Source organism: Apteryx mantelli, chromosome Z (assembly GCF_036417845.1).
Source record: "Apteryx mantelli isolate bAptMan1 chromosome Z, bAptMan1.hap1, whole genome shotgun sequence".
Lineage (NCBI taxonomy): Eukaryota > Metazoa > Chordata > Aves > Apterygiformes > Apterygidae > Apteryx > Apteryx mantelli.
Window position 1 is genome coordinate 86,345,747 of NC_090020.1, and position 22,387 is coordinate 86,368,133.

Below are 22,387 nucleotides of genomic sequence, written 5' to 3' on the forward strand. Positions count from 1 at the left end.
TAAATGTGAACGTGCAAATATTCTGTCACTGAAGCAGGATGTCTTGGGGGACACAGCTTACTTCGTGGGGTGCAAAACATCTCTTCACCAGGGAATGCTGATCATCAGGTCACGTCCGTGTTAAAGGAGAGAAAAAGGTCACATGCTGTTGCACATAAAGGAGCTGCTTTGTACGGGAGCTGCTTTGGTAAGTGACTGTGGCCACTTTGGGGAGGTAAAGAGTGCTAAACAGATCGTTCCCTGCGTTGGGGGGCAGGGGAGAAAAGCTCTAGCAAATCCAGCTGAACACAGTGACCTTGCTAGTGGAGCGCTGCCGGCTTCCCCCAGCACTACCGCGCGCTTGGGTATGCGTACACGGGCCCGCTGCCAGCCCCCGCCCGGGGCTGCGTTTGCGCTGAACGGGGCGAAGCGTCAGGAATCGAACCTCCTGCAGCGCCCAGGCTGAGGCTACGCTCTGACTTGTCTCAGGTGGTACCACTTGATAATGTGAGATTGAAATAAGGAGGTAAATGCCAAAGCCATACCGGAAATGAAGCTAATCCCATGCACTTCCTATCTAAGCTGACCGGGGTAGTAAATGTCTTGTTTGCCACAGCAAGTTTTCAGGAAAGCAAGAGCCTGTTTATACCAGAAACTGGTAACTTCCTCGTCACCTGAGGACACTGCCTGCAATATGGTGTTGCTGCTCCAAAAACATGCTGTGTGGTACCTGTATCGCTGAAGCCTGTTCTCAAACAACCTCAGAGGCATCCTAGAAGAGTTTAGGACCTAAGAGCCAGCTGGAGGACAGCCCATACTGAAAGCTCAGGATCGCAGCCAGCCCTTAGTCTTAATTTCCACGATGTCAGTTAGTTCACGATAAAAGATGAGGTAGGAAAGTGGTGACTGTGATGATGAAACAGAATATCTAAAAGTTTATTTTAAAATAATCTTGCCTAAATTCGAGCAGCAGCTAAAACTGATTCTTTGCTGCAGTCTGTACGGTTGGAGCCCTTTAGTGTGCCACTGCCCAGCAGTGGAGGCAGGTGCATGCTGCGGCCCGCACTACGCAGGGCGCAAAGGCAGCGGTGCAGCTGCGCGGCAGCAGTGTGTCCTCCTCAGGCACGGCCAAGGGCAGCTTTTCCCATTTGGGCTGTGCAGGCGTTAATGAGCTCACCGTCTCTTCAGCTCTTGCCTTGCTTCCAGGCTTATTCTTCTAAATGCAGCTCTGTAGCACCACTTCTGTACCATGTTTCGTAAAAAAGCAGCAAGTGTTGAAGGTGCTTTGCAGTAGCAAAAATGATGTAGGAGTTAAGGATTGCAGCACATCAAAAAAAGGGGGAAGACAAACATCCAGTTGTTCATCTAGCTTTCTTGCTTCCTTATCCTGGTGAGCATGAAGTAAGGTGATGTTCCAAAGCCTCGCGGTGTGCTGCAAAATAAAGCACAAAAAGGTAGAGATCATTCAAAAATCTTCACATGCCAAAGCCAACCTAAAGTCCACCAAAATGTGGTCAATCCACTGCCCAGCACTGTAATTGTTTCCTGCAAGCCAGGTACCACTGGTCAGAGTCCTCAGCTACACAACTCATTCATAGAGAGCCAGATTTACCCCCCTTCGTTTAGAAGGTTTTTTTCCTAGAAACCGAGGAACAGTCTACCCCTACATACTGCACTAACTCAGAGGTTTGTAACTATTGCCCTGGATACAGAGGACTTCAAGCTCCTGTTCTGCCAGCTGAGGGCAGAAACTTGAATCCAGATCTACTGGAGCCAAAGAACATACACTGCAGAAAAACCTACCAAGTTGGTTTCACAGGGTGAGTACAGCCTCTCCTGGCTTGGTGCGGGTGTGTGCACACCTCCCAGTCACCACAGTCTGCCTTGTTTCATTTAATTTTAAACCGATGTACAAGTTGCTATAGATGCCTTTGGTTGATCTGTTGAGCATGCCCCATTTGATCTGGAGTGCAGCACGGCATTCAGGCATACAGCTCCATCAGTTGCACTATTAGCTAACGAGTTTGAAGTAGAGCTTGTGTTTTCTCTTTCCTTTATAAAGAAAATAACCCCTGAAGGATGAAATCTGATTACTTCCACCAAGGGCAGAATCAATTCCTTCAAAACTCTGCAGGGGAGTTTGGTGAGGCCTGCAAATAGCGCACACTCAGCTGCTCATGTGTCATGGAATACCTTCAAAGATACTTACTCTGTCACGACACCTTTTGAAACTTTAGTCTTGGATTGGCCAGACCATAATTCCACTTTTTCTTTAAGTTCCTTATTCTGCAAGAAAAAAAAAAATCCCTGCTCAGAACAATGTAGCAGACAAAACAAGACTGGATGACAAGAGCCTGCAGCTCGTTCAGAAAGGCCTTTTTTTAAAAAAGTGAGTGGAAGATACAGTGCAAAGAAATAAAAAGCAGATGTTGTCATACAGACAACCTTAGCAACTGAGGGACTTCAGGTTCCTCAGCATGGGGCGATGAAGGTCCGAGATGCTGAAAGATCTGGTCAAAGTTTTCTTAACACTTTCTCTTCCCTCTCCACCATCAACCATGTTTCTTGACCGAAGACACTGGGTTGCTGTTGCCCCGCTTTGGAACGGGGGCAGTCAGGAGTGCAGCCTGACCGAGACAGACTCTACAAGAGACACCGACACCACTCACCCTAAATTTTAACCATCACGAAGCTTTGACAGGGGCAGCCGAAGTCAGGGCAGTTCTGGGCATCCACAGAGGATAAGGTGACTGGGTAGTGGAAAAATAAGCAGCAGAAGCTGCCGAGGATTTCAAACACTTTCAAGGATAAACAGCTCCTGGACATCCGTTTCTAAATCAGGAGTTTGGAAGCAGACAGGCTTTGGGCACCTAACACAGATTCGTATCCGAATCTGGCCAAAGGCTCTAACCTACCTAAGGAAAAGTAGAGCAGTGCTACGACTGAACAGCCACCAAGCGCTGTTGTTATCTGGCCCTCAGCCTCACACAGAAATAGGCAGAGCTGAGTCTCTCACACAGATACAGCGTTAGGTTTAGCAACCCTAAAAGCCCTTGGGCAGGAACCTTAGCACTAACTTGTATTTTGACAAGTCTTGCGAAAACAAAGCAACATAGCTCTTGCCACCTCATGTAAATACATGCATCTGACAGCTTATGTTGATACCAACAAGAACTATGATACAAATACAGATTTTCTAGAGTTCTGAAGTTTGATATTTCATTCAGTCCTAGCAGATGAGTAAAAAGAATAGTCTGAAAACAGTACAGAACATACAATTAAGTTGTGATCCAAACTAGTTAAAATAACGCCAACACCAAAAAAGGATGGATAAAAAAAAAATTGTCAGCCTTTACATAGAGCTAGTTTCCATGCAACGCTGAAGATGATACTAGCAAAAATTGCAATTGCCTAATAATTAAATAAGAAACAATAGGAAGGAAGCAGGCAAAGAACAAAGACTTGATTCCCAAGAGGCAGGAAGCTGGCCAGGAGGCAATCAGAAAACTGAAAGACATGCACCATAAATTTCACACATACGTGCTTAATTGGACTGCTCCACACAGTTAGCTTTGAGCATGCAAGTACCTGAAGGGTCAAGTCACAGGTTGCTACATTAATACCTCGCTGCTAAAATTCTCGTGCCAATTACAGGTTTAAAATCCTGATTCCCGCAGCCTTTTCCATCTCCCATACCCATGTCATTCCTTTCTACTTTTTACTTCTAAGCTGATGCTTGTCACCAAGGCAGCCATGGTGAATGTCAAGGCAAAGAATTGGTTGTCAAAATACAAACTAGTATATTTTGATGATGTTCCTTAATTCACGGGTGCTGTGGGTTTAGTTAAATAACTACAGACACAAAGGGTGAGATTTTCATGACACTTAGGACCAGGTGCAATGCGAGATGCAGGCGCTAGAAGGCAGTTGCCACATACCTTCCTTCCAGACGCGGGATCTACCGGCTGTGCTCTAAGAGGTCACTTAGGTACTCGTGTAAGAGCTGGGCCATGCAGCCAGCCTGGTTAGCTGCCCAGAGAGCTGGTGCAGAGGGGCTGAGTTGGGGCGGGGGGGGGGCGACACCTGAATCCCCAGTCCCAGGTACTCGAAGACACCTCCATCCTTTCAGGATGGACACAAGGGGGAGACGGCCAGGACTGACCTCTCTTGCCTCGTGATCACAACAATAACCTGAAAAAAGGTCAAATCACTGGGTTCTGATCTCTACTTCAAGAGGTGTCTGCAGTGGAAATAAAACCCAAGTCTATATGGGATACGGCACTTAGGATCTTTTACCATTGAAGTCACTGGTGAGTTTATCCTTTCTACAAGACGACTGTTGACTACTTAGGAAAGGAAAAAAAACAAAACAAAACACCCTTCCATTGCATAAAGTCAGCAATTTTAGAGTTAGTTCCCCTTATTCGATCCTAGGGAATAACGCAAGGGAAAGAAAATAGTGTTATGCCTTGACTGAAGGTCCTAATATAAGCCTTACTGAGCTGTTGAGGAAGTCAAACATGATGATTTTAGAGAATTATTTTTGATCTCAAAATTGTATAAGTTTAGTTTAAGATATCTTGTTTCTTTCTCACTTTACCTGAGCTTCAAGCGCATTTAGCTTTTCTGTCAGATTTCCTATTTTTTCATCTTGGTTTCTGAGTTCATTGTTCAATTCCTCCACCTAGGAGTTAGAACATGAAGTTTGTACTGGATTAAAAACCTTAAAACATTAAGAATGTTTCTATGACAAATAAAACCACAGTGTTAAGTGTCTCATCATAACAGAAAAAATGCAGACATTTCAAGTCTCTAAAGCAGAGAGAGACTCCCATAGTCTTTTATCATAGGAAAATTCAAATGTAGAATAATTGACTGAACAATTTATAAAACAGTCTCACCACAGTGTCGCATCTTCCTTAGGATAACAAGCCTACCTTTTGTTGGCCTATTCACAGAAACATGATTATGAAGACTAATTAGTGTGGGAACTTGTTTCAACTAGTTGGGAGAAGACAAACACGTTTTGCAAGTCGTGTAGCACACAGCGCAGGTTAGTACTGTCAGTAAAAGCAGTTCACATTATATAGTTACTTTGCAAAGCAGTTTAATTGCGTTAAGTTTTGTTGTATGCCTCCCAGTATCTAAGCCTATTATTTGCTACGTTCATGAAAATAGCTTTACTCACTTAGCATAAAAATAGGTGTAAGGCACGTTCATCTAGCCTAGTCAGTGACCAGATGCTTCAAGGAATACTGCAACAAGCAGGGAGTTCAATGGGACTACGGAAGCAAGGGGGATCTGGGCCCCCGGAGCAGCACCGGCACGTAAAGATTTTACTGGCTGCCTCACCAAGTTAGTAACTGGCTGCTGCAGTTATCAGAGACGGAGCGCTCTGCACGGAATATAGCATTTCCATTTTAAATGTAGCGTCAAAACGAATACGAATGCAGGGTGTGCAAAACCAGGCAAAACACGATGAGCAAGCTGCTCCTCACCAGTCAGAGAGACTCAAGACAAAAGCACAGAACCAAGTCTCTAGTGCTTGTTTTCCCAAACATGAAAAAGCTGTCCTGTGTAACAACCTCTGCCTGACCTCCTGAATCACACTGCGCAGGTTCTGATGCTGGGCCTGGATCACACGCTGCAAATGGCAAATCTGTTCTTGCAGAGTGGAAATCTCCATCTGAAGAGCCAGACACCTAGTGGTGGAAAAGCAAAGCACATTTTAAGGTTCTTTCCCCCCCCCAAGGGTTGACTGAATGGCTCAATGTGCCTTCCTGCATCAGGCTGTACTCAAGAGCTTGGTGCTAGCAAGGCTGTTCTGAATGCTGCTGAAGATACATGGCTGTAATTCACATATAAATACACATAAAAAGACTTCTTTACTGAGCAGAACAAATAAACTGTAGTCCAAGGCAGGCTTTACCTGGTAGGACCACCCTCTACCCTTACTAACTGTTGGTAAGGAAATTCATAAATAACTTCATAAATTGAATTCACAAATGAGAGAATCCATAAACAACAGAGCATTGTCTGATATAAGAGAAAGAAGATATGCAGTTGTTATGCATGAGATGAGAAGAAAAGGATAAACAGCAGCAGTATTTTTTCCCACTGAGAGCAAATAAATGTGCTTTTGAGTAATACACTTTAACCGTAAAAGGGAGTCCTTTCTTTCAAGACAAGAGCTGCTTAAAGTCACTCTGAAACACTATGGAATAATAGTCCCTAAGTAGCATGTCCCTGTTGAAAAGGGACAGCATACTCTGTGGCAGACACCTCTCAAACTGAAGATGCAACGAGTAAAAATGAGTACTAGGCTAAGTATTTGTTAAATGAATACAGCATGTATGCTTTAAATAAAAACACACTTGCCCCAAAAGAATGCAACTGCAAGTGAGACACTGTTGACATATGTTGCTTTGTGCATAAGAGATGACAGAATCAATGGTGCAATTTCACTGTTTAGAAGGATTCCAGCACGAAAAAGCCAGCCATTCAAGAAGTCTTTTAGCTTCTCACCTTCTGTCAGCCAGTGAAGGTAGAGATACATAGTATGTAAAGAAGAAAGTGTGAAAATCCTTCCAGGTTGTCAATGCAAGAGAGGAATGCTGCACGATTCACAAATCGTGCACAGCCCTTCCATTCATCATCAGTTCATTTTTTATTACAGACATGATGTTCTATTATTAGAACACAAATCCCAGCAGAAAGCAGCACTCTGTTATGCAAGATAAATGACGCTCCTTCTCTAACCTAAAAGCTCTTCAGGACAGGATCAACTTTACGAGCGAGTATAGTGGCTCAAAGAGATGACATAAAGCGGCCTTGAAGGTCCATGATGGTAACAGAACGCAGATCTACTGATTCCTGACTACTTCCTTACTCGTTGCAGGAACAATGACAAAAAAGCAGCATCAACCTCAAGCAAGAATCAGAGAAGAGAAGCAACTAGTACATGCAAGATGGAAGAAAAGGTAGTAAGTAGTAGAATTTGAGGAGAATCAATATCTCAAAGGTACAGTACACTAAGATCTGTTTGTTTGTTTTTAAACAATCACCCTAATTCAGGTTTTGAACCAATTGTTTATGACATGAATAATTTTACTACCAAAAGGAACTTGAGCAAGTTATTGTCTGGTACCCCATATAAAACAATCCCCCTCAAAAAGGAAAACACTTTATCATATGCATTCAGTCACCGTTTGCTGTCTTCTTTCTTTGACATCATCTGTAGAAGCATCTGTTCCAGTGACAGCTTCCTTTCCATCAGAGTTTTCTTTTCCTAAGGGAACAATTAAAGTTATATAAAAACAATATTACACTTTCTATTGTTTGATTAGCAAGAAAAATTTGCCTAAATATTTGATGGTTTTAATCACTATCTGACAATAGACAGAATTCAGCAATAATCATCTACAAATGGACCTACATCAACATCAGCTTTAGATACAGAGCAGTTTGACCTCTCTGAATTGATTTAGCAAGGGACAACAATGTACTGATTTATCATCATGAGAAAACTCTGTTAAAAACAAGAGGTCTCGCCTTTATTTAATTAGCATAAAACTTAGATCTTGTGAATGATTATGCTCAGCTGCCGGTGGATACTGCATTACTACTGTTATGTCCAATTCTATTTATGGGATGTTGTGTTACTAGAAGAGCGCAAATTCTTCGAAAGTACTTTTTCGTAACATTTGATTTCCAGAAACCCATCGGTGCAGTGACTGATCCTATCAGCTTTATTCTGGCTGAGCAGTGCATTGGTCTGTGTTCAATCCCATTGAAATCAAGATGTCTCATATGCAGAAGAAAAATTCTGTGCAGCTTGAATAGGGTGGCAAAACCTGTCTTCTAGCATTTTAAGAAGTTGAGGCATATTCACTACCCCCAAAATGCAAATTACACATTCTAAAAGTCTGGGTAAATCTGTGTCTTTTTTTGACTGATTGCATTTGAGGACATATTTTTATTTTGACAGCCTATCAAAATTCCTGGACACAGACAGGTGTTACAAGGAAAGTACATTTTTGCTGTTAGAAGAAAGATAAGACACTTCCAAGTCTGAAATCATGGCTTTTTCCAACTGTATAAACTGTCTAAACACCAATAACACCACAAACTATTCCCTTCCTTTCTTTTCTTAGACCCTCCCTTCACAGCTACCATACTACTCCTTCTGGACTGAAAGCAGATTGCGTGAGTATCAGTCAAAAAGCCATCCTATAACCCACCTTTTCAGACTACAGACGTGTAACCCTCAGCCCAAGAAAAAAGAATTCTGACATTCAAGGCACCACAAAAGCCCTTAGATATATGAGTTAAGGGTCAGATAGGTAAACATGCCAAAGAATAAAATCTGTGTAGCCAGGATCTACCTTTGGCGCACTTACTGCACAAAACCATTTTGTGTTTCACATGCTGCATTCGTCATCAATCAATCAGGTCCACGACACACGTTGTTATGCTGCTGCCAGAGACGGCATCAACCCAAAGGCTAAACCGTATCTGCTGCTATTAGCTTGGACATTCAGAGACAGAAGAAGTCACTGAAATTTCTTCCACATAAGGGAAAAATCTGAAGGAAACTGGTGATGAAACTCTTTGCATTAGAAAGATCACTTGTGTGTGATGGCTGGCAGAAATGCACGAGAAGGGAAAAAAGCAAGGACTTGGATGAGCAGCGAGGGAAAGGGCTGAAAAGAAAGGTGAAAATGCGTGCGTCACCGAAACTACACCCCCGATGCCCGCAAGGTGCCATCTGTACAAAGGCGGGCATCAGGAAAGCAGGCAGAAGGTACAGGAGCGCGAGCTGAGCGCGCTTCCCTGCGGGCAGACGCTGTGGCACTGCCACGAGAGCAAAACCAGCGGGCAGGAACAGCAGGGCCGGGGGAACCACCCCTGCCGCATCTCTGCCAAGCGCCAGAGGTCCCAGAGCAAGGATGGGGTCATGCGCGCCACCACCTGGCCCACGGTACCGCGGGAGCCGCAGCAGTCGGCGGCCCCTAACGCAGCCAGTTCCAGGGGAGCCATTCGCCTTCGCTTGGGGAATGTGAGGGGGAACCGGCAGGCCTGAAAACGAGTGGGAAGAAACTTCCCTCGGACCCCCGTGTGGAGAGAGGGAGATCAGGAAAGAAAAGCTGGGGCTGGTCTTTTACCTGTAGTCTAACGGTGAGTCATTCACATAGGAGGCAAAAAAAAAAGTAAAATTTTCTCTCTACCTAAGGGACTTTGAACCGTGTCGAGGTGCTCTAAGCCCAGCTGCAGGGCATTCTGCAACAGCTGGGATCAGGTCTGTAATGTTTTAAATTTTTACTAGAAGACAAAAGCAAAATATACGCATCCCTGCTTTGCTTCTCCTCCATCGTATTAGTGACTTGGTTACAGCATACTGCGAACTGGAAATTCAGGTAACGTGCGTTTGGGAAGATGCATCCTATTTCACATTTAACAACTTTAAACTAAGTTACATGCAGGTATTGTATTCATTGACCCTGTATTTACAGTAAGCCCAGGACAGGGAAAATTTAGTTTTAAAATAGTATTTCCAGTACAGTAACTCCCACTGCTATTCAGTGCATACATCAGGAAAATTATGCATGATACCATCAGTTCTTCAAAATCAGCTAAAACCACCAAAGCAAATTCACCATAAAGGAGAGGAAATTTTTTGCAACATGGCAGAAGTCCTTTTAGTTTCAATGCCCCAAATACTGAAAGTAATTAACTCTTTTCAACAGACTCAGCACCATCTTCCACACTGTTGCTCTGTCCTGACATGGGAGCTAACAAAATAATAATAAGACATGTAATTCCAGAGAGTCTTTTACTCAGGTGAACAGCTCCAGTTCGGCAGAGCAGAAGTACGCAAACATGGACAGTCCTAGGGCTAACAACCTCCAGCAGAAGGGGAGGTCTCTCCGCTAAGGTGACTCCTGAACGCAAAGGGCTGCAGGAACATACCTCTTCCATCCTTTGCACTCTCTTCTCCATTTCTGTAATCTGGGTGCATTTTTCCGTGATTCCTTCAGCTAGGCGATTGGCTTTTTCCGTATTTTGCTGGAGCTTTCGTTCTTGTTCAAGGTTGTAGGCCTACGATGAGGAAGGGCATTAAATACACACATGCATATGTGTCAGGAGCTGGTGAATGCAGTAGATGGATGGAGGCGAGGCTGCTGCGGCTCGCTGACCCGAGGTCCAGCCAGCAGCGAGGCCGAGCGTTTATTCCCAATACGTGCACATACCCGCAACGCATACATAGACACCTGGCTGGCCACACGGATCAACCCAGCCAGAAAACACAACACTCATAGAAGCACAAACAGCACCAACAGCCTCATCCTGTTCCCTTCTCTGGCTGATCACGATGAAAGCCTGTTACCGAAAAATATATACACACGTATAGGCCATATATACACCATATAGATCCCGCCAACAGCTGGTCTCAGACCCTCGGCCTATCCAGTAACTGGTCCCCAGGTCTCCGCAGCAGCTGGCACCTAGACACACGAGTCCCCGAGGCCTGCAGCCCCACTCCAGCTGCTGGTGCTCAGACCTACGCACACTCACACTATGGATCCCCCCAGTAACTGGTCCTAGACACCGGGATGCCCTGGTCTCAGTTGCCTCGCGCACAGAGACACACATGCACACACAGACGGGCATCTCTTCTAGCTGCTCCAGACCCACGGTACTACCAGGAGCTGATCCCCCAGACCCCACAGTCTGTCCAGGACTTGGCCTGGACCTCCTGATCTCTCCAGTATCCAGCCCAGATTTATGGCTGCTCCGATACCTACCTCCCAAGCATCCTACCCTACGTGCCAGCTAGTCCAGCTTAACGTTCGCTAGGCATTACACATTGACACACATGCCCACACAATAAGCACACGGCTTTTCCCAGGCATCTCATAACGAACCCCATATCCCTGTAGGCATCAACCCCCCTTAGCCTGCGAGGGGGCCAGGGACCCTCGGTTCATCTGGCGGCCGTCACGCCGAGGCAGTGGGGCCGATCTCCTCGGCTGGCCCCAGGAGGAGCCACGCAGGGGGCCCGTTTGCTGCCCTTGGGGGTTCCTCCGCCCGGCACTGCTCCCTGCGCCTTGGTGCTTATGGAGATGAGTCTTTAATCACGCAGCCCCTCCAAATGAGAGCAGTGGTGTAGCAGGAAGATGTCTCCCATTTCCCGCTAAAAACGTCTTGTCCTATTCTTCTTTGGGTCTTTCCCACTCCTACAGTTAACACAACTTAGTATCATTGCTAAGTCCTGTCAAATATCCTGACCCTCTTTAGCCAGAATCACACTTCTTTTCATTATCATGAGTAGAGGGAAAGGAAAAAACGGAAGAAATGCCACGGTCTAATTTTGAGCCAATTCTACCAACCTGATTCGAAGAATCAAGAATAAAACTGAAATAATTTTTAATTTTTCATATTGCACGAGGAGTAGACATTGGAGTTCTTAGATTCAAAGTATGCAGCACAGAGAGCCAGAGTCCCCATAAGAAACCGTGCTCTCCATTTCCAGAACTGCCTACCAATATAAGCTGTCTCCACATTAACATAAGAAACTCAAAATACCTTAAGATGACTTAACCCACAGTAGGTGAGCATCACCCTCTGAAAGTAAAGAGCCCCTAAAATCGTTCATATTCGAAAAACATTTATATATGACGCCAAGTAAAATAAACAGAAGAAATATCTTCCAGGAGTATTTTGGTACTGAACAGTATTGCCATCCCCACACGTAGGAGAGATTTGTACCTGTATTTGCTTCTTATCATTCTCATGCCTTTTTGTAAGTTCTTCTGACCGAGTATGGTAATTCTCATACAGTGTTTGGGAGGCAGATCTGAGAGCCTGTACACCTGCTTCTCTTGTAGCTTCCAGCTAGAAAGAGTAATTGTACAGAAAACATTTATTGTGCTTTAAAAAAAGTGATGTTATAATTAGATGCCAAAAATTAAGCTCTCTATACAACATCAAATTTCAATACTTACCCTCGTAAAAAAAATAAAATAAAATAAGTCCTAAATACCTGTGAACAATGCCATGAATGTGAGCAGGGATCTGACAGGCATTTTAGTTTCCAAATAAAGGCAGATTTATTCAGTATTGAGCCATCCCATATGACAAAGGCTTATGATTTAAAAGGAGAGATGTACTTCTAACTGCTTGTAAATACATCTGCTGTCTACTATCAACAGAGCTGGCTATGTCATCTCACTATCCAAAAATCAAATATGTCCTTAGGAGCAGATTTCAATAAGAATTTCACTGTCTACTAAAATGAAACAGTTTGTACTAGCTGATCTGCTCCTTCTCCAGAAGCAAAGAACCTGGCAAAGGAGTACCAAATAGGCGCTTTTCTGCAGCAACTAACTCTAGTGCAAACAGAGCTAAATGCCCACTGGGCTGCAAAGCAGAGATATTCACTGGAAGCCTTAAAAAAAAAAAAATTGGAACGCACCTTGACCTTTAGTACTTGGTTTTCCTTGCTCACCAGCAAGAGCTGGTGTTCTGTTTCTTTCATCTTCGCCACAATGGGACTGTACTTGGAGCTAGACGTACTGTTCGTTGACTCCAGTTTATTGCCTGAGATTTGAGGAAGCTGCTAAAGGAAATACACATGGAAATTATTTTCAAAATACTAAAAAATAGCTTTAACAATCAGCATTCATGATTGTGACTCTAAAAAAAAATCTTGTTTCTTATTAACATCCCTCTCTTCCTCCTGCAGGGAGCACTGGACAGACAACTCCACAGCTAGCTCTTCAGAGAGCCAAAGCCTAAACTATTTACAGAGTAGCGGTCACAACAGTTTCACCACCCTCAATAAATTAAGAGAAATTACAATGTTCTGTTTGTTCAGCTCTCCAGGGTTTTACATTTGAAAGCATTAACATGTCAATCCTGATAAATAACTACGTTCCATTCTCTACAGTGTTATTTCACAAGATTAATTAGCTTTTAGAATATTGCAGCACATGTTGTATTATAGGTGAGGCTGCAGAAATGCACATTATTAATTGTTATCCAACACTTCCCATTAAAAGAACCTTTCAGCTATTTATTACTCCAGCATATTTTAACTGTTTTAGCAAAACATCCCCAAATCTGTTTTCTGCCTAAGGACTGCCTCTTTGGAACAGTGGTTGGATGTCTGGCAGAAAAGCACCTCTGATAAAGGATTTAAACAGAGGTTAGACAAGGTGCAAGTAGCTAAAAAAATCCCTCGGCTTTAGTGACCAGACCTTCCAGGATCTCATAGTCCCAGGGCAGAGCTCTAGTACTTCGCAAACCGTGCACGCGCCAACCCTGCAGAGCAACCGGATGCATTCCTGGGAGCAGGCCAGAGGGATCCGGGACACAGAGAAAACTGCAGTAACCAGAACTCAGCAGGAAAAAGAAAACTGGAACATGGCAGGGCAAGAGCAGGCAAGATGGAGTTAGGAACCTGGGTCTCCAGCAGAAATGGGCTCTGGGGACTATTTGGGAGTAAGGGAAAGAGACAGTGAGATGCACATGGATTTAAGTAGAAGCTAACAGTGGGCAGCACACCAGTGAGGGAGCAGGGGTTCCCCCAAAGGGAAAAACTGGAATCAGCAAGGAAAATAATTAAAGATAAGGTGCCAGATAAACCTCTGTGTGATACATGACTTAATACAAGATCAAGCACTATTTTTATCCTGATGAACTGCTCTGGGATGAAGTTGGCTCTTGCAGTGAAGGAGGCTCCTGTGTCCAGAACCCCCTTTCCTTGGTTCTTGGCTAGAAAGTGTAGAGCTAATGAAGCAGGGGACTGCCAGAAGAGAAGAGCAGGTCTCACGTTGAACACAACCGAAATGAATACTTTGGGGAAAACATGGGGCTAGAATCAGTGCCTAACAGACAGGAGGCACATTGCTTAAAACATTTTTTCCACAGGCATTCACTAATGTGTGCTCATTGCTTTCTACGTGTCTGTTTTAAGACCCTGTATGTGCAAGAAGCACGACCTTCCATTAATCAGATTTATGCCAGAATGCACTGGCATTTATATGGCCTTTCTTACTTTACATCAAGTTCATTTGTTAAAAATAAACTACCAAAACCAAAGAATAGTCTCTATGTTTTAAAGGGTTCTAACCAGAAAAATCACTTTCTTTTCACTGTAGAGGCTTTTCTTCAACATCATTCCTCAACTGAATAGAAAAAGGAGTAAGAATTTTTTTTAAAAATAACTTTTTATGATTATTTCTAAATTAGCAGTGTTTCAGCCCACTGATCCTTCTCGTTAGTCATACCACAGTGCTCTTCCAAGTTCAGCTGGGATGCAGAAAAACTGCCTTTGCATATTATCATCACTGTGCTCTATTGCTTAGAGCAAAGAAATAAGATATCAGATCCTACTAAGCTGAGTCTCCTTGCTCACAAGATCTCTTATGAAAAAGATGCGTGTTCTACCTATTCATTGCAGTGTCTGCATCAAGCAGTGCATCAGTTCACGAAGCCTTTATGAATTAGTGTCACCACCACAGAATACATCTTTTTCTCAGTAATTGCTTCATGTAGAAGATTTTGGGTTATGAGATTCTTGAGAATTCATGGTAAAATTTCCAGATTCAAAGATATAGTATTCATTCTACAGCTTCACATAAGTAATTACGAAGAGGACAAAGACATCTTATTTCTTTTTAATTTAAATCAAAAGTTTGAGGTCCTCTCTTCTGGACTGCACAGCCCATAATGGAGTAAGGTATTTCTTGGGTTGTCAGTACACAGGAGTTCATTAAGGCATTCAGTAAACTTTGTTCTTCCTACATTTCCTCTGGCATTCAGGAAAGCAACAAGAAGACTTTTTCCAGTCCTCAGACCTGCTGTAGCACTTGACACCTCTAGGACTTGCCTTTCTCACGTGCCACTCTGAGCCTACCGAGTACTGGTCCTCCAGGTACCTCAAACCAATATTTCTGCTTCAGATAAGGCTGCTCACTGACTGCTCAAGAGTGTTTCTAATCTCTTCCAGAGACCAAGCCCAGCCATTCTACTCAGCTCAGCATTGATGTTATCTATCAAATTGCTTCAAATAAAAACTTGCAAGTACATTAGTATATACTGTCAGTGCGCTGTTCAAATTATCTAGCAGCTTGAACAACAGCTTTAGATATATTTATTTTCTTATGAATCATATCTCACAGTATTCTATTATCATTTTTAAAGCCTAATGCATCTGTCCTGCACTTTCTAACTGCTTAGTTACCTTTTTTCATATGTAAAGGAGGCAAAGAAGCTCCAACCACACGTACACTCATGCTGTAGAGCTTTAAGTGTTATATATTCATCTATTTCCATCTTCCTGTCTTTTCCATAAGATACCAAATTTCTGTTAGACTTTTGATGGACCCAGGACAATCTGATCATTAGCCTATTATCAATCTGCTCATCAGTCACACTGTTAGATGCCTTGTTGCTTCAGCTGCAAAAGTTAAGACTTCATGTTTTTGGACATGCATATCACCACCGTAGCTCACAGACGTTGCCTTTGTGCTGCACTGCTAGCGCACCTGCAGACTGTGCTCTGCCTCTGTGTGCTCTTCTCCTGTCCCCAAGCAAACAGTCCCCAGTTCTACCTCTGCAGACTTGTGAGTTTGGGTGGGGACAGGCACTTAAGTGTCTCTTGCAACAATACTAAAGGAGGGGTGGAAAACCTCACTAATTTCAAAGAGGTTTAACCCAACCTAAGACAGTGCATGCTATAATTAAGTTGTTAGTGCAAAGTAAACAGTGTTTCTAGAATAAATGCATAAATCAAAGGTTTTTCCAGATAAACAACTGAGTATTGCCATAGGGGTCAGAATCTTCTTTTTCAGTAGTTATTGCTATTGCTTATCATGCTTTCTACAGAAACAAAGAAAGGAACAGAACAACAGCTTCAAAAATACCTTTTTCACGTATTCAGCCTCTTCAGTGATTTGGGCACAAGAGGATCCATAAAGGAGATAATTTCCCTCTGAGCCTCGGTCCTCTCTTGTTATATGTTCAGTGAGCAGTAGGGTAGTTGTCACTATACGTGCATTTTTCTGTTCTGTACAAATGAGAGAAGAGCAAAGTTTGTTTTATTATGCAAGTATAGGGAATAATTCCATTATTCCACTCCACTTAATACCATTTCAACTTCAAAGACATGCTGGAATCAGGCAGGTATTTCAAGCTTACAGGACAAATAAAAAAGTAGTAAACATAAAGCATCACTTTCTTAAGAAATATAGACATTTAATTTTTTTTAATAGGTGGGAAAAGTGATACATTCACACATTTTTGCTGAAGAATTCAATGGCTTTTTACTAGCAAACCACACCACAGTCCCATATTATTTCAGAAATCATAAGGCCAGAGATTCCCCAGAGCTGTCAGCGAGTACGTGAATACTCCACACGTGCATGTAATTTAACTAAGAACAAAACAAGACTTTTGCCACCTATCTTAGAAGTTTATAAATCAGTTATACTCTCCACAGTAATCCCACTGCCTTCACTGAATTTAGTCCAGACTTGGGTCTGTGTAATAAAGAGAAGGATCTGGCCTCCTTGCTTCACGCTGCAGTTTAATTTCAGCAGTGGTTCGTTCAGAGGCAATTGTCCCAGCTGTCCCTTCAAAAAGCACTACTGCTTTTTTAGTAGAAGCGTTCCTGTATCTAGGGCCATCTTCACAGTACAGCCTTACTGACTAATAGGTGTACTGAGTTCCCAATGACTGTATCAAAGTAAGAGCACAGAACTAATTTTAATCAGGTGCAGTAGGATTACCTGTGCTGCTCATTACATATAAGCAGGACAAGGCTTGACTGATACCATAACTCTCATGAAAAAACCACCCGGGGGGAATAGACGGCAGACAAAAGATAAGGCTTTTCCTTTCTATATCGTGCGCTGAATATAAGGTCCCAATCACCTTCAGCTGCATTTGTGTTGTACAATGGTGACATCCAGTGTCAGCTGGATTACTCTGAAGTGAATATGTGCGTCTTGGAAGATACAGTTTCCAGTCCTATTCCAGCTGTAGTCAGTAAGCTTATGAGTGGACACATTGGACAAGCTGAGTTTTAACAAGTACATTTGAAGTATCTGAAACTATTTAAAACTAGCACAGAGGAATAATAAAGCCACTTACACAGCATGGAGACTGTGGATGGGTTCACAACAGAAAAGACAAAAAGTGTTTGGATTTTACAAAGCCTACAGACACATTTTAAAATGAAATATTATTGTGAATTATTTATTTTAAAACACTGAAGTTCAAAGACTTGGGGTTACTGTAGTTTAACTCAGTAACAACAGTCCTACTTGCGCTGTACTGATACTGTAGGCCAAACCCTCTTGCTTTTGTTCAGTCAACCGAGCATAAAGTATTGCAGCACTCGCAGGAAGCTCTCTCAATCTAGCACATTTCTTAATTAAGTCATTTTCTAATAAAATATAATTAGGCAACTTGAAATATTTATTGCTGTAATAGAGGAAGGATCTCATTCCCACAAAGAGCTGCATGGACCTCGTTTGTATAACTGCCCAGGTGAATCAGCAGCAGCTCATCCAGATTAGAGATATTTTCAATTTGTTATGTTAACACGTGTCCCAGGCAGACAACAACAGAAGACTAAATTATAAATTAACTATAAATAAGTATAAGGAAATTCACCACATGAGATTTAAGTGCCCCAGGCTGTTACTTAGAAGTCTAATTCTTAGGAGATTTACAAATTAAAAGAGCAATAAAATAAAAGCTCTCACTACTCCCTTTTGAGTCTTCTCAGTTCAACTAAAAGTCAGGAGCATAAGAAGGTACCATAACCCTGATCGTTACGGAGCTGGTCTATTTTGGACATATGGGAGAGGGGAGGAAAGTGGCAGCCTCTCCCTAACACAGGCCTTCTACCAGCCCCTTGTCTGATATGCCAAGGAAGTCCAAGATGCCCCTGACAGCAGAGTCCCTGTGACCTCCCACAGCTTCAGGAGGCACAGTGCCAGACGGAAGCAGCAATAAACCAGAACTTTTGTAGGTCAAAAATCGGATCTGAAATTCCAGGCCGACACGAGCAGGCCAGCAGCATGGACCAGAGCGCATGTGCGCTGTAAAGTCTTTGCAATGAGACTTTGTAAGCAAAAGAGGAGCCCCCTGTAATCTAGCTTCCAGGTGGTAAAGGTATGACAAGAAGCCATAAGGTCAACATCTGGCTGTAAAAACCAGCCATGACTAAAAGGTGGCAAAATTAACTTTCCGATCATAACTTCTACTTGAACAGCAAAGCTGTATATCCAGATACAACCTTGAGGACTTTGACCTCAAGCAATTAAAAGTATACACTTTTTTCCTGCATGCAAGAACACACTCCAAATATTGTCGCTCATTTGTCAGTACGGTGGCTTATCTGGACAGGAAGATAAAATGGAAATTCTGCATGCTTACAGTCACGGCACAGAAGAGGTTTGCCATGGATACAGAAGATGTTTCCCACCAAAGATACAAATAATTCAACAAAATTCATTTTTTCCTCTGGGTAGTTGTTTTTCCTCCTCGCTTCTTCCCTTGCCATCTAGTAATGAACTTAAGTAGTTAACCCTAAAACAAAGGCAATTCCGGATCAACTATCCCTTCCGCCTGAGATGATTCAGCCCGAAATCTCTACCTGCCCCCAGGGAAAAAATCGAGGAATTGAATTGTTTTTCTGGCTCTAAAGAAGCTGAGCTAAGAGAGGAGAGCAATAATGAGCAATAATCTCTAACTTGAGCTCAAAGCATTCAGCTGAGAGTGAAAAGTCCTTGGTACAGTCCTCATTCTAGAGCAAGGGAGCAAAGGAGCAAGAGTTTGCAGAACTGCAAGGCTGGACCTAAATATTCATTTTGGCACTTCTGTCCTTGCGGAGGGGAAGAGCTGTCAGCACAACAGTAGCACTAAAGCCAGAGCACCGCCAGGTAATGCTAGAATTCAACACCGCCCACTGTCTGCTTCGCAAGCCAGCTTTTAAAGAGATATTCGATAGGTTTCTTTAACATATCTTTCTTTACAGAAAGAGTAGAGACAGAAGAATTACTTTGACTTCCTGCAGCACACAAATATTTTCTCTACTTTAGAAGCCAGTCTAAAAAGAAGTGCCGAATTCATCTGTTATTCACAGACTTTCCTTGTTAGAAGACACACTTTAAGGGGCTTAATGTTCACAGAAACATCCCTCCGCCACCCTGCATAAGCACCCAGCTTTCTGTGACCTGTCAAGCAAGCCAGATTTTCTTTAATAGACCTGAGGTTGTCAATATAAGTGTGACAAACACAGGAATATTATACTTTCATGAATATAAAAGCATGTCTCCCTGCTTTTGCTTACAATGGGTTGCTTGCTATAAAGTTCACGCAAAAGAGAATCGGGAATACACCAAGCAGGAAAGCACCTCCCTTGCTTATACAAGGAACATCCCAATATGCATTCAGAATACTGTCACTTTGAGTAAGGTTCAGTACAGAACCATATTTACATTATTATACTGTTACTGAGGAAGAGGTGCAACTCCTTGGCCACCACCTTAGTGATGTGCTTTGTCAAGGCCAAAGAGAGAAGCGGATCAAAGGTAACAAACACAGCTCAGCTCCCCAAGAGAAGCGGCTTGCAGAGGCCACGTGCAGCTGAGCCTCTGAACGGGAAGTCGGGAGACAGCGAGGCTTCTGTTGCTTCCACAGCGGGCTGTCACTGAAGGGGAACGCTCAAGAGAGCTACAGGGGCTCAAAGGCAGTTCATCTGTAATCATGACAACTGCATATTTATCATAAACATCTTTCCATGATAGATGCAAAAACAACAAAAAAAATCACTCTGGAAAAAACAGACTTCCATTCAAGCCCTTCTCCAAAATAAGGTCCCACGAAAACTCTGCTTCAGAATTTAATTTTCCTTTCTGTCTACAGAATTCTCTTTCAAAGATCACATTTGTGCATGCATTATTCATGCAGTCATTCAGCTATATTACACCCAGAGAGATTTTCCATGCATGCTACGTATACACACACATATATACACATATACACGAAACCTAATAAAGCAGTCAAACATGCCACGGAAAGCAAAAATGAAAAAAGACCTGTTTTAGTGAATAACAGTTTGATTTCATAGTTTGCTTCAACTTTTAAAACAAATTATCCGCAAAGCAGTTCCTCCTCTTTGTGAAGGCTGGATAATAGGACCAGTTATGTAACTAAGAGAGTCATTCTAATTGAAATTAATCTATTTAATCACAATTATTTGGAGCACTCAGATAAAATAATTCCATGTTAGTCTCCAGCTGAGCCCTGTAACTCAGACATAAGGTTACTCCCTTTTCCTCCTGTTTGTTGCACCTGAGCACTACAGGGACAGGTAAGTAAATACTGTGTTTGTTCCACAGCTGAACAGGAGTTTATACAATATTCATTCACCTTTTAATCAGTCTGTTGTTTGTGAACTTCCACAGGAAAGCACTTGTTTGTTACCGTTGTTCTCATAAGTGTTTGAGAAACAGTTTTGAATGAGTACATGAATGTACATGCCAACATGATCATCTGTCCTCAGGCAAACGTACCCTTTTTTATATTCTCCCACTGCATGAAAGCGTTTCTGCCAGACAATCACGGCACAGGGAAAAGATCAGATAACCGGTGACTAAGAGCACAACACAGAATTAAGAAGAAGAAATCAGTAGGGACAGTTCACAAACATTTGTTTCATCCAAACTGCATTAGATGCGCACAAACTAAGTAGTTCCTGACGAATAATTCACTTTATGTCTTTACGCAGACTCATTAGATACACCAGGTATCTCCCATAAGAAAGAGAAAATGCGTATCAAGGTTATGCTTTATTAAAAGCATGTGGTAGTAGGCGTGCAAGGCAGCTCAGGGGGACCTGGATTTGTCAGAATTCGTTTTGAGTATGCTAATTTATCCTCAGTATCGGTGGAAATGCAGAAAAGGCATTTGCAGCCACGCTGAGCAGCAGATTAAGACACAGTAGCACACGCTCCCCAAAGTAAGCTGTTTACCTGAAACCGCGTACAACAGTTTGTTTTAGACAAACAGAGCCCATACAGCGAGAAGTTAAGTTAGCAGGAAAAAAAAAACCTGAAATAATCAAATCTGGAGATTCTGCAATAACGTACCGAGACCTTCAGTTTTACCGTATATGGTGGTGGCAATGACAAAATCGGGCCCAGCTAGGGATTTAAGCAGCGTCACCCACTTTTAAGCGGGGTTGTTCACACACGGAGGCTTAGGCAGGTGCTGGGGGCCTCACTGCCGTCCGCAAAGGGCACAAACGGGCCCGGGGCGCGGGGGACACCCGTCTCCCGTCCCCCCTTCCCGTCTCCCGTCCCCCCTTCCCATCTCCCGTCCCCCCTTCCCATCTCCGGCGGGCGCTGGGGGCAAAGGGGGCTCCGGGCGCTGCTGTCTCACCCCCAAAACGACGAGCTTTGCCCAGCGCGACGAGGGGGGACGAGACTCACCTCTGGGCGGGGAGGACATGCTAAGGGCGCAGGACGAGCCGGGGCTCCCGGGCGGCTACCTGAAAAAAAGAGCGTTATTGTGAAAGGAGGAATAAAAAAATGGGGGCGGTCTTGGCTCGGGGGAGGGGGGGGGCACCGACGACCACGGCTGAGGGGGGGAACCGGCCCCGGGTAGAAGGGGAGCCCGAGGCTCGTGAGGGGCCGCTGAGCCGCGCAGGGAGACAGAGGCCCGCGGGGGGGGGGGGGGGGGGGGAGACGGCACGGGACGGACCCGCCGCCGCCGCCGCCGCCGCCGCCCGGGCCGTGGCGGTTACCGGGCGCCGCCGCTCTGGCGCGGAGGTGCCGGGCCGCGGCCTCGCCCCGCCCAGCGCCGCCGCCTTCCCGCCGCCCCGCGCTGAGGCGGCTCCCGCCGCCCGCCCGGCCCCGCGGCGCCCTCAGGCCCCGCGGCCTCGGAGTGCTGCAGGGGCGGGAGGCGCCTCCGAGGGCTTTAAGGAGAAGCATCGAGGCCCCGGGAAAGCGCTGCAGGCGCAGCGGGAAACGGGCCGGACGGGGAGAACAGGCGGTGCGGAGGGGGGAAGCGCGCAGAAAGCCGCCTCGTAACCTCTCGGGAAGAGAGCGGTCGCCGCCAGCACGTCCAGTCCCCTGCAGCCTGCATCCCCCCGCCTCACGCAGTTCTCATAAATACATCAATTCCCCCCCCCCACAATTGCTTTTTCCAGCAAGACTTTTAATAATTATGAATTTCTAATTATTATTAAAAATTTATATTAAAAAAAAAAAAGAGATTGCTGCTCTTCCCCCCCCCCCCCCAGTGCCTGGGATGTGCCGCTCCTCTCTCGGCTCCCTGCAGACGCTAAGTGCCCGCAGGGCAAAGTCGGGCTCGCTTTGCTTCCCCGTTT

The 22,387-nt window shown here is 44.1% G+C and overlaps 1 protein-coding gene across 6 annotated transcripts; it reads right to left on the minus strand.

Moving 5' to 3' along the window:
• Positions 1-894: 894 nt before the first annotated feature.
• CCDC68 (coiled-coil domain containing 68) lies at positions 895-21,865 on the minus strand. Of its 6 annotated transcripts, XM_067315793.1 has the most exons (11): positions 21,803-21,865; positions 21,489-21,547; positions 15,909-16,051; positions 12,455-12,598; positions 11,749-11,874; positions 9,949-10,077; positions 7,185-7,267; positions 5,576-5,681; positions 4,580-4,663; positions 2,189-2,265; positions 895-1,411 (listed from the first exon to the last, which is right to left on the minus strand). In XM_067315793.1, exons 2-11 carry the CDS (start codon positions 21,505-21,507, stop codon positions 1,345-1,347), a joined length of 978 nt encoding a protein of 325 aa, XP_067171894.1. In that variant the 5' UTR covers positions 21,508-21,547; positions 21,803-21,865; the 3' UTR covers positions 895-1,344. The 6 variants fall into 6 exon arrangements, with proteins under 6 accessions (XP_067171894.1, XP_067171895.1, XP_067171893.1 ...); XM_067315794.1 differs by lacking the exon at positions 21,803-21,865 and having other exon boundaries at positions 21,489-21,598; XM_067315792.1 differs by lacking the exons at positions 21,489-21,547; positions 21,803-21,865 and adding an exon at positions 20,571-20,639 and having other exon boundaries at positions 12,455-12,595.
• Positions 21,866-22,387: the final 522 nt, after the last annotated feature.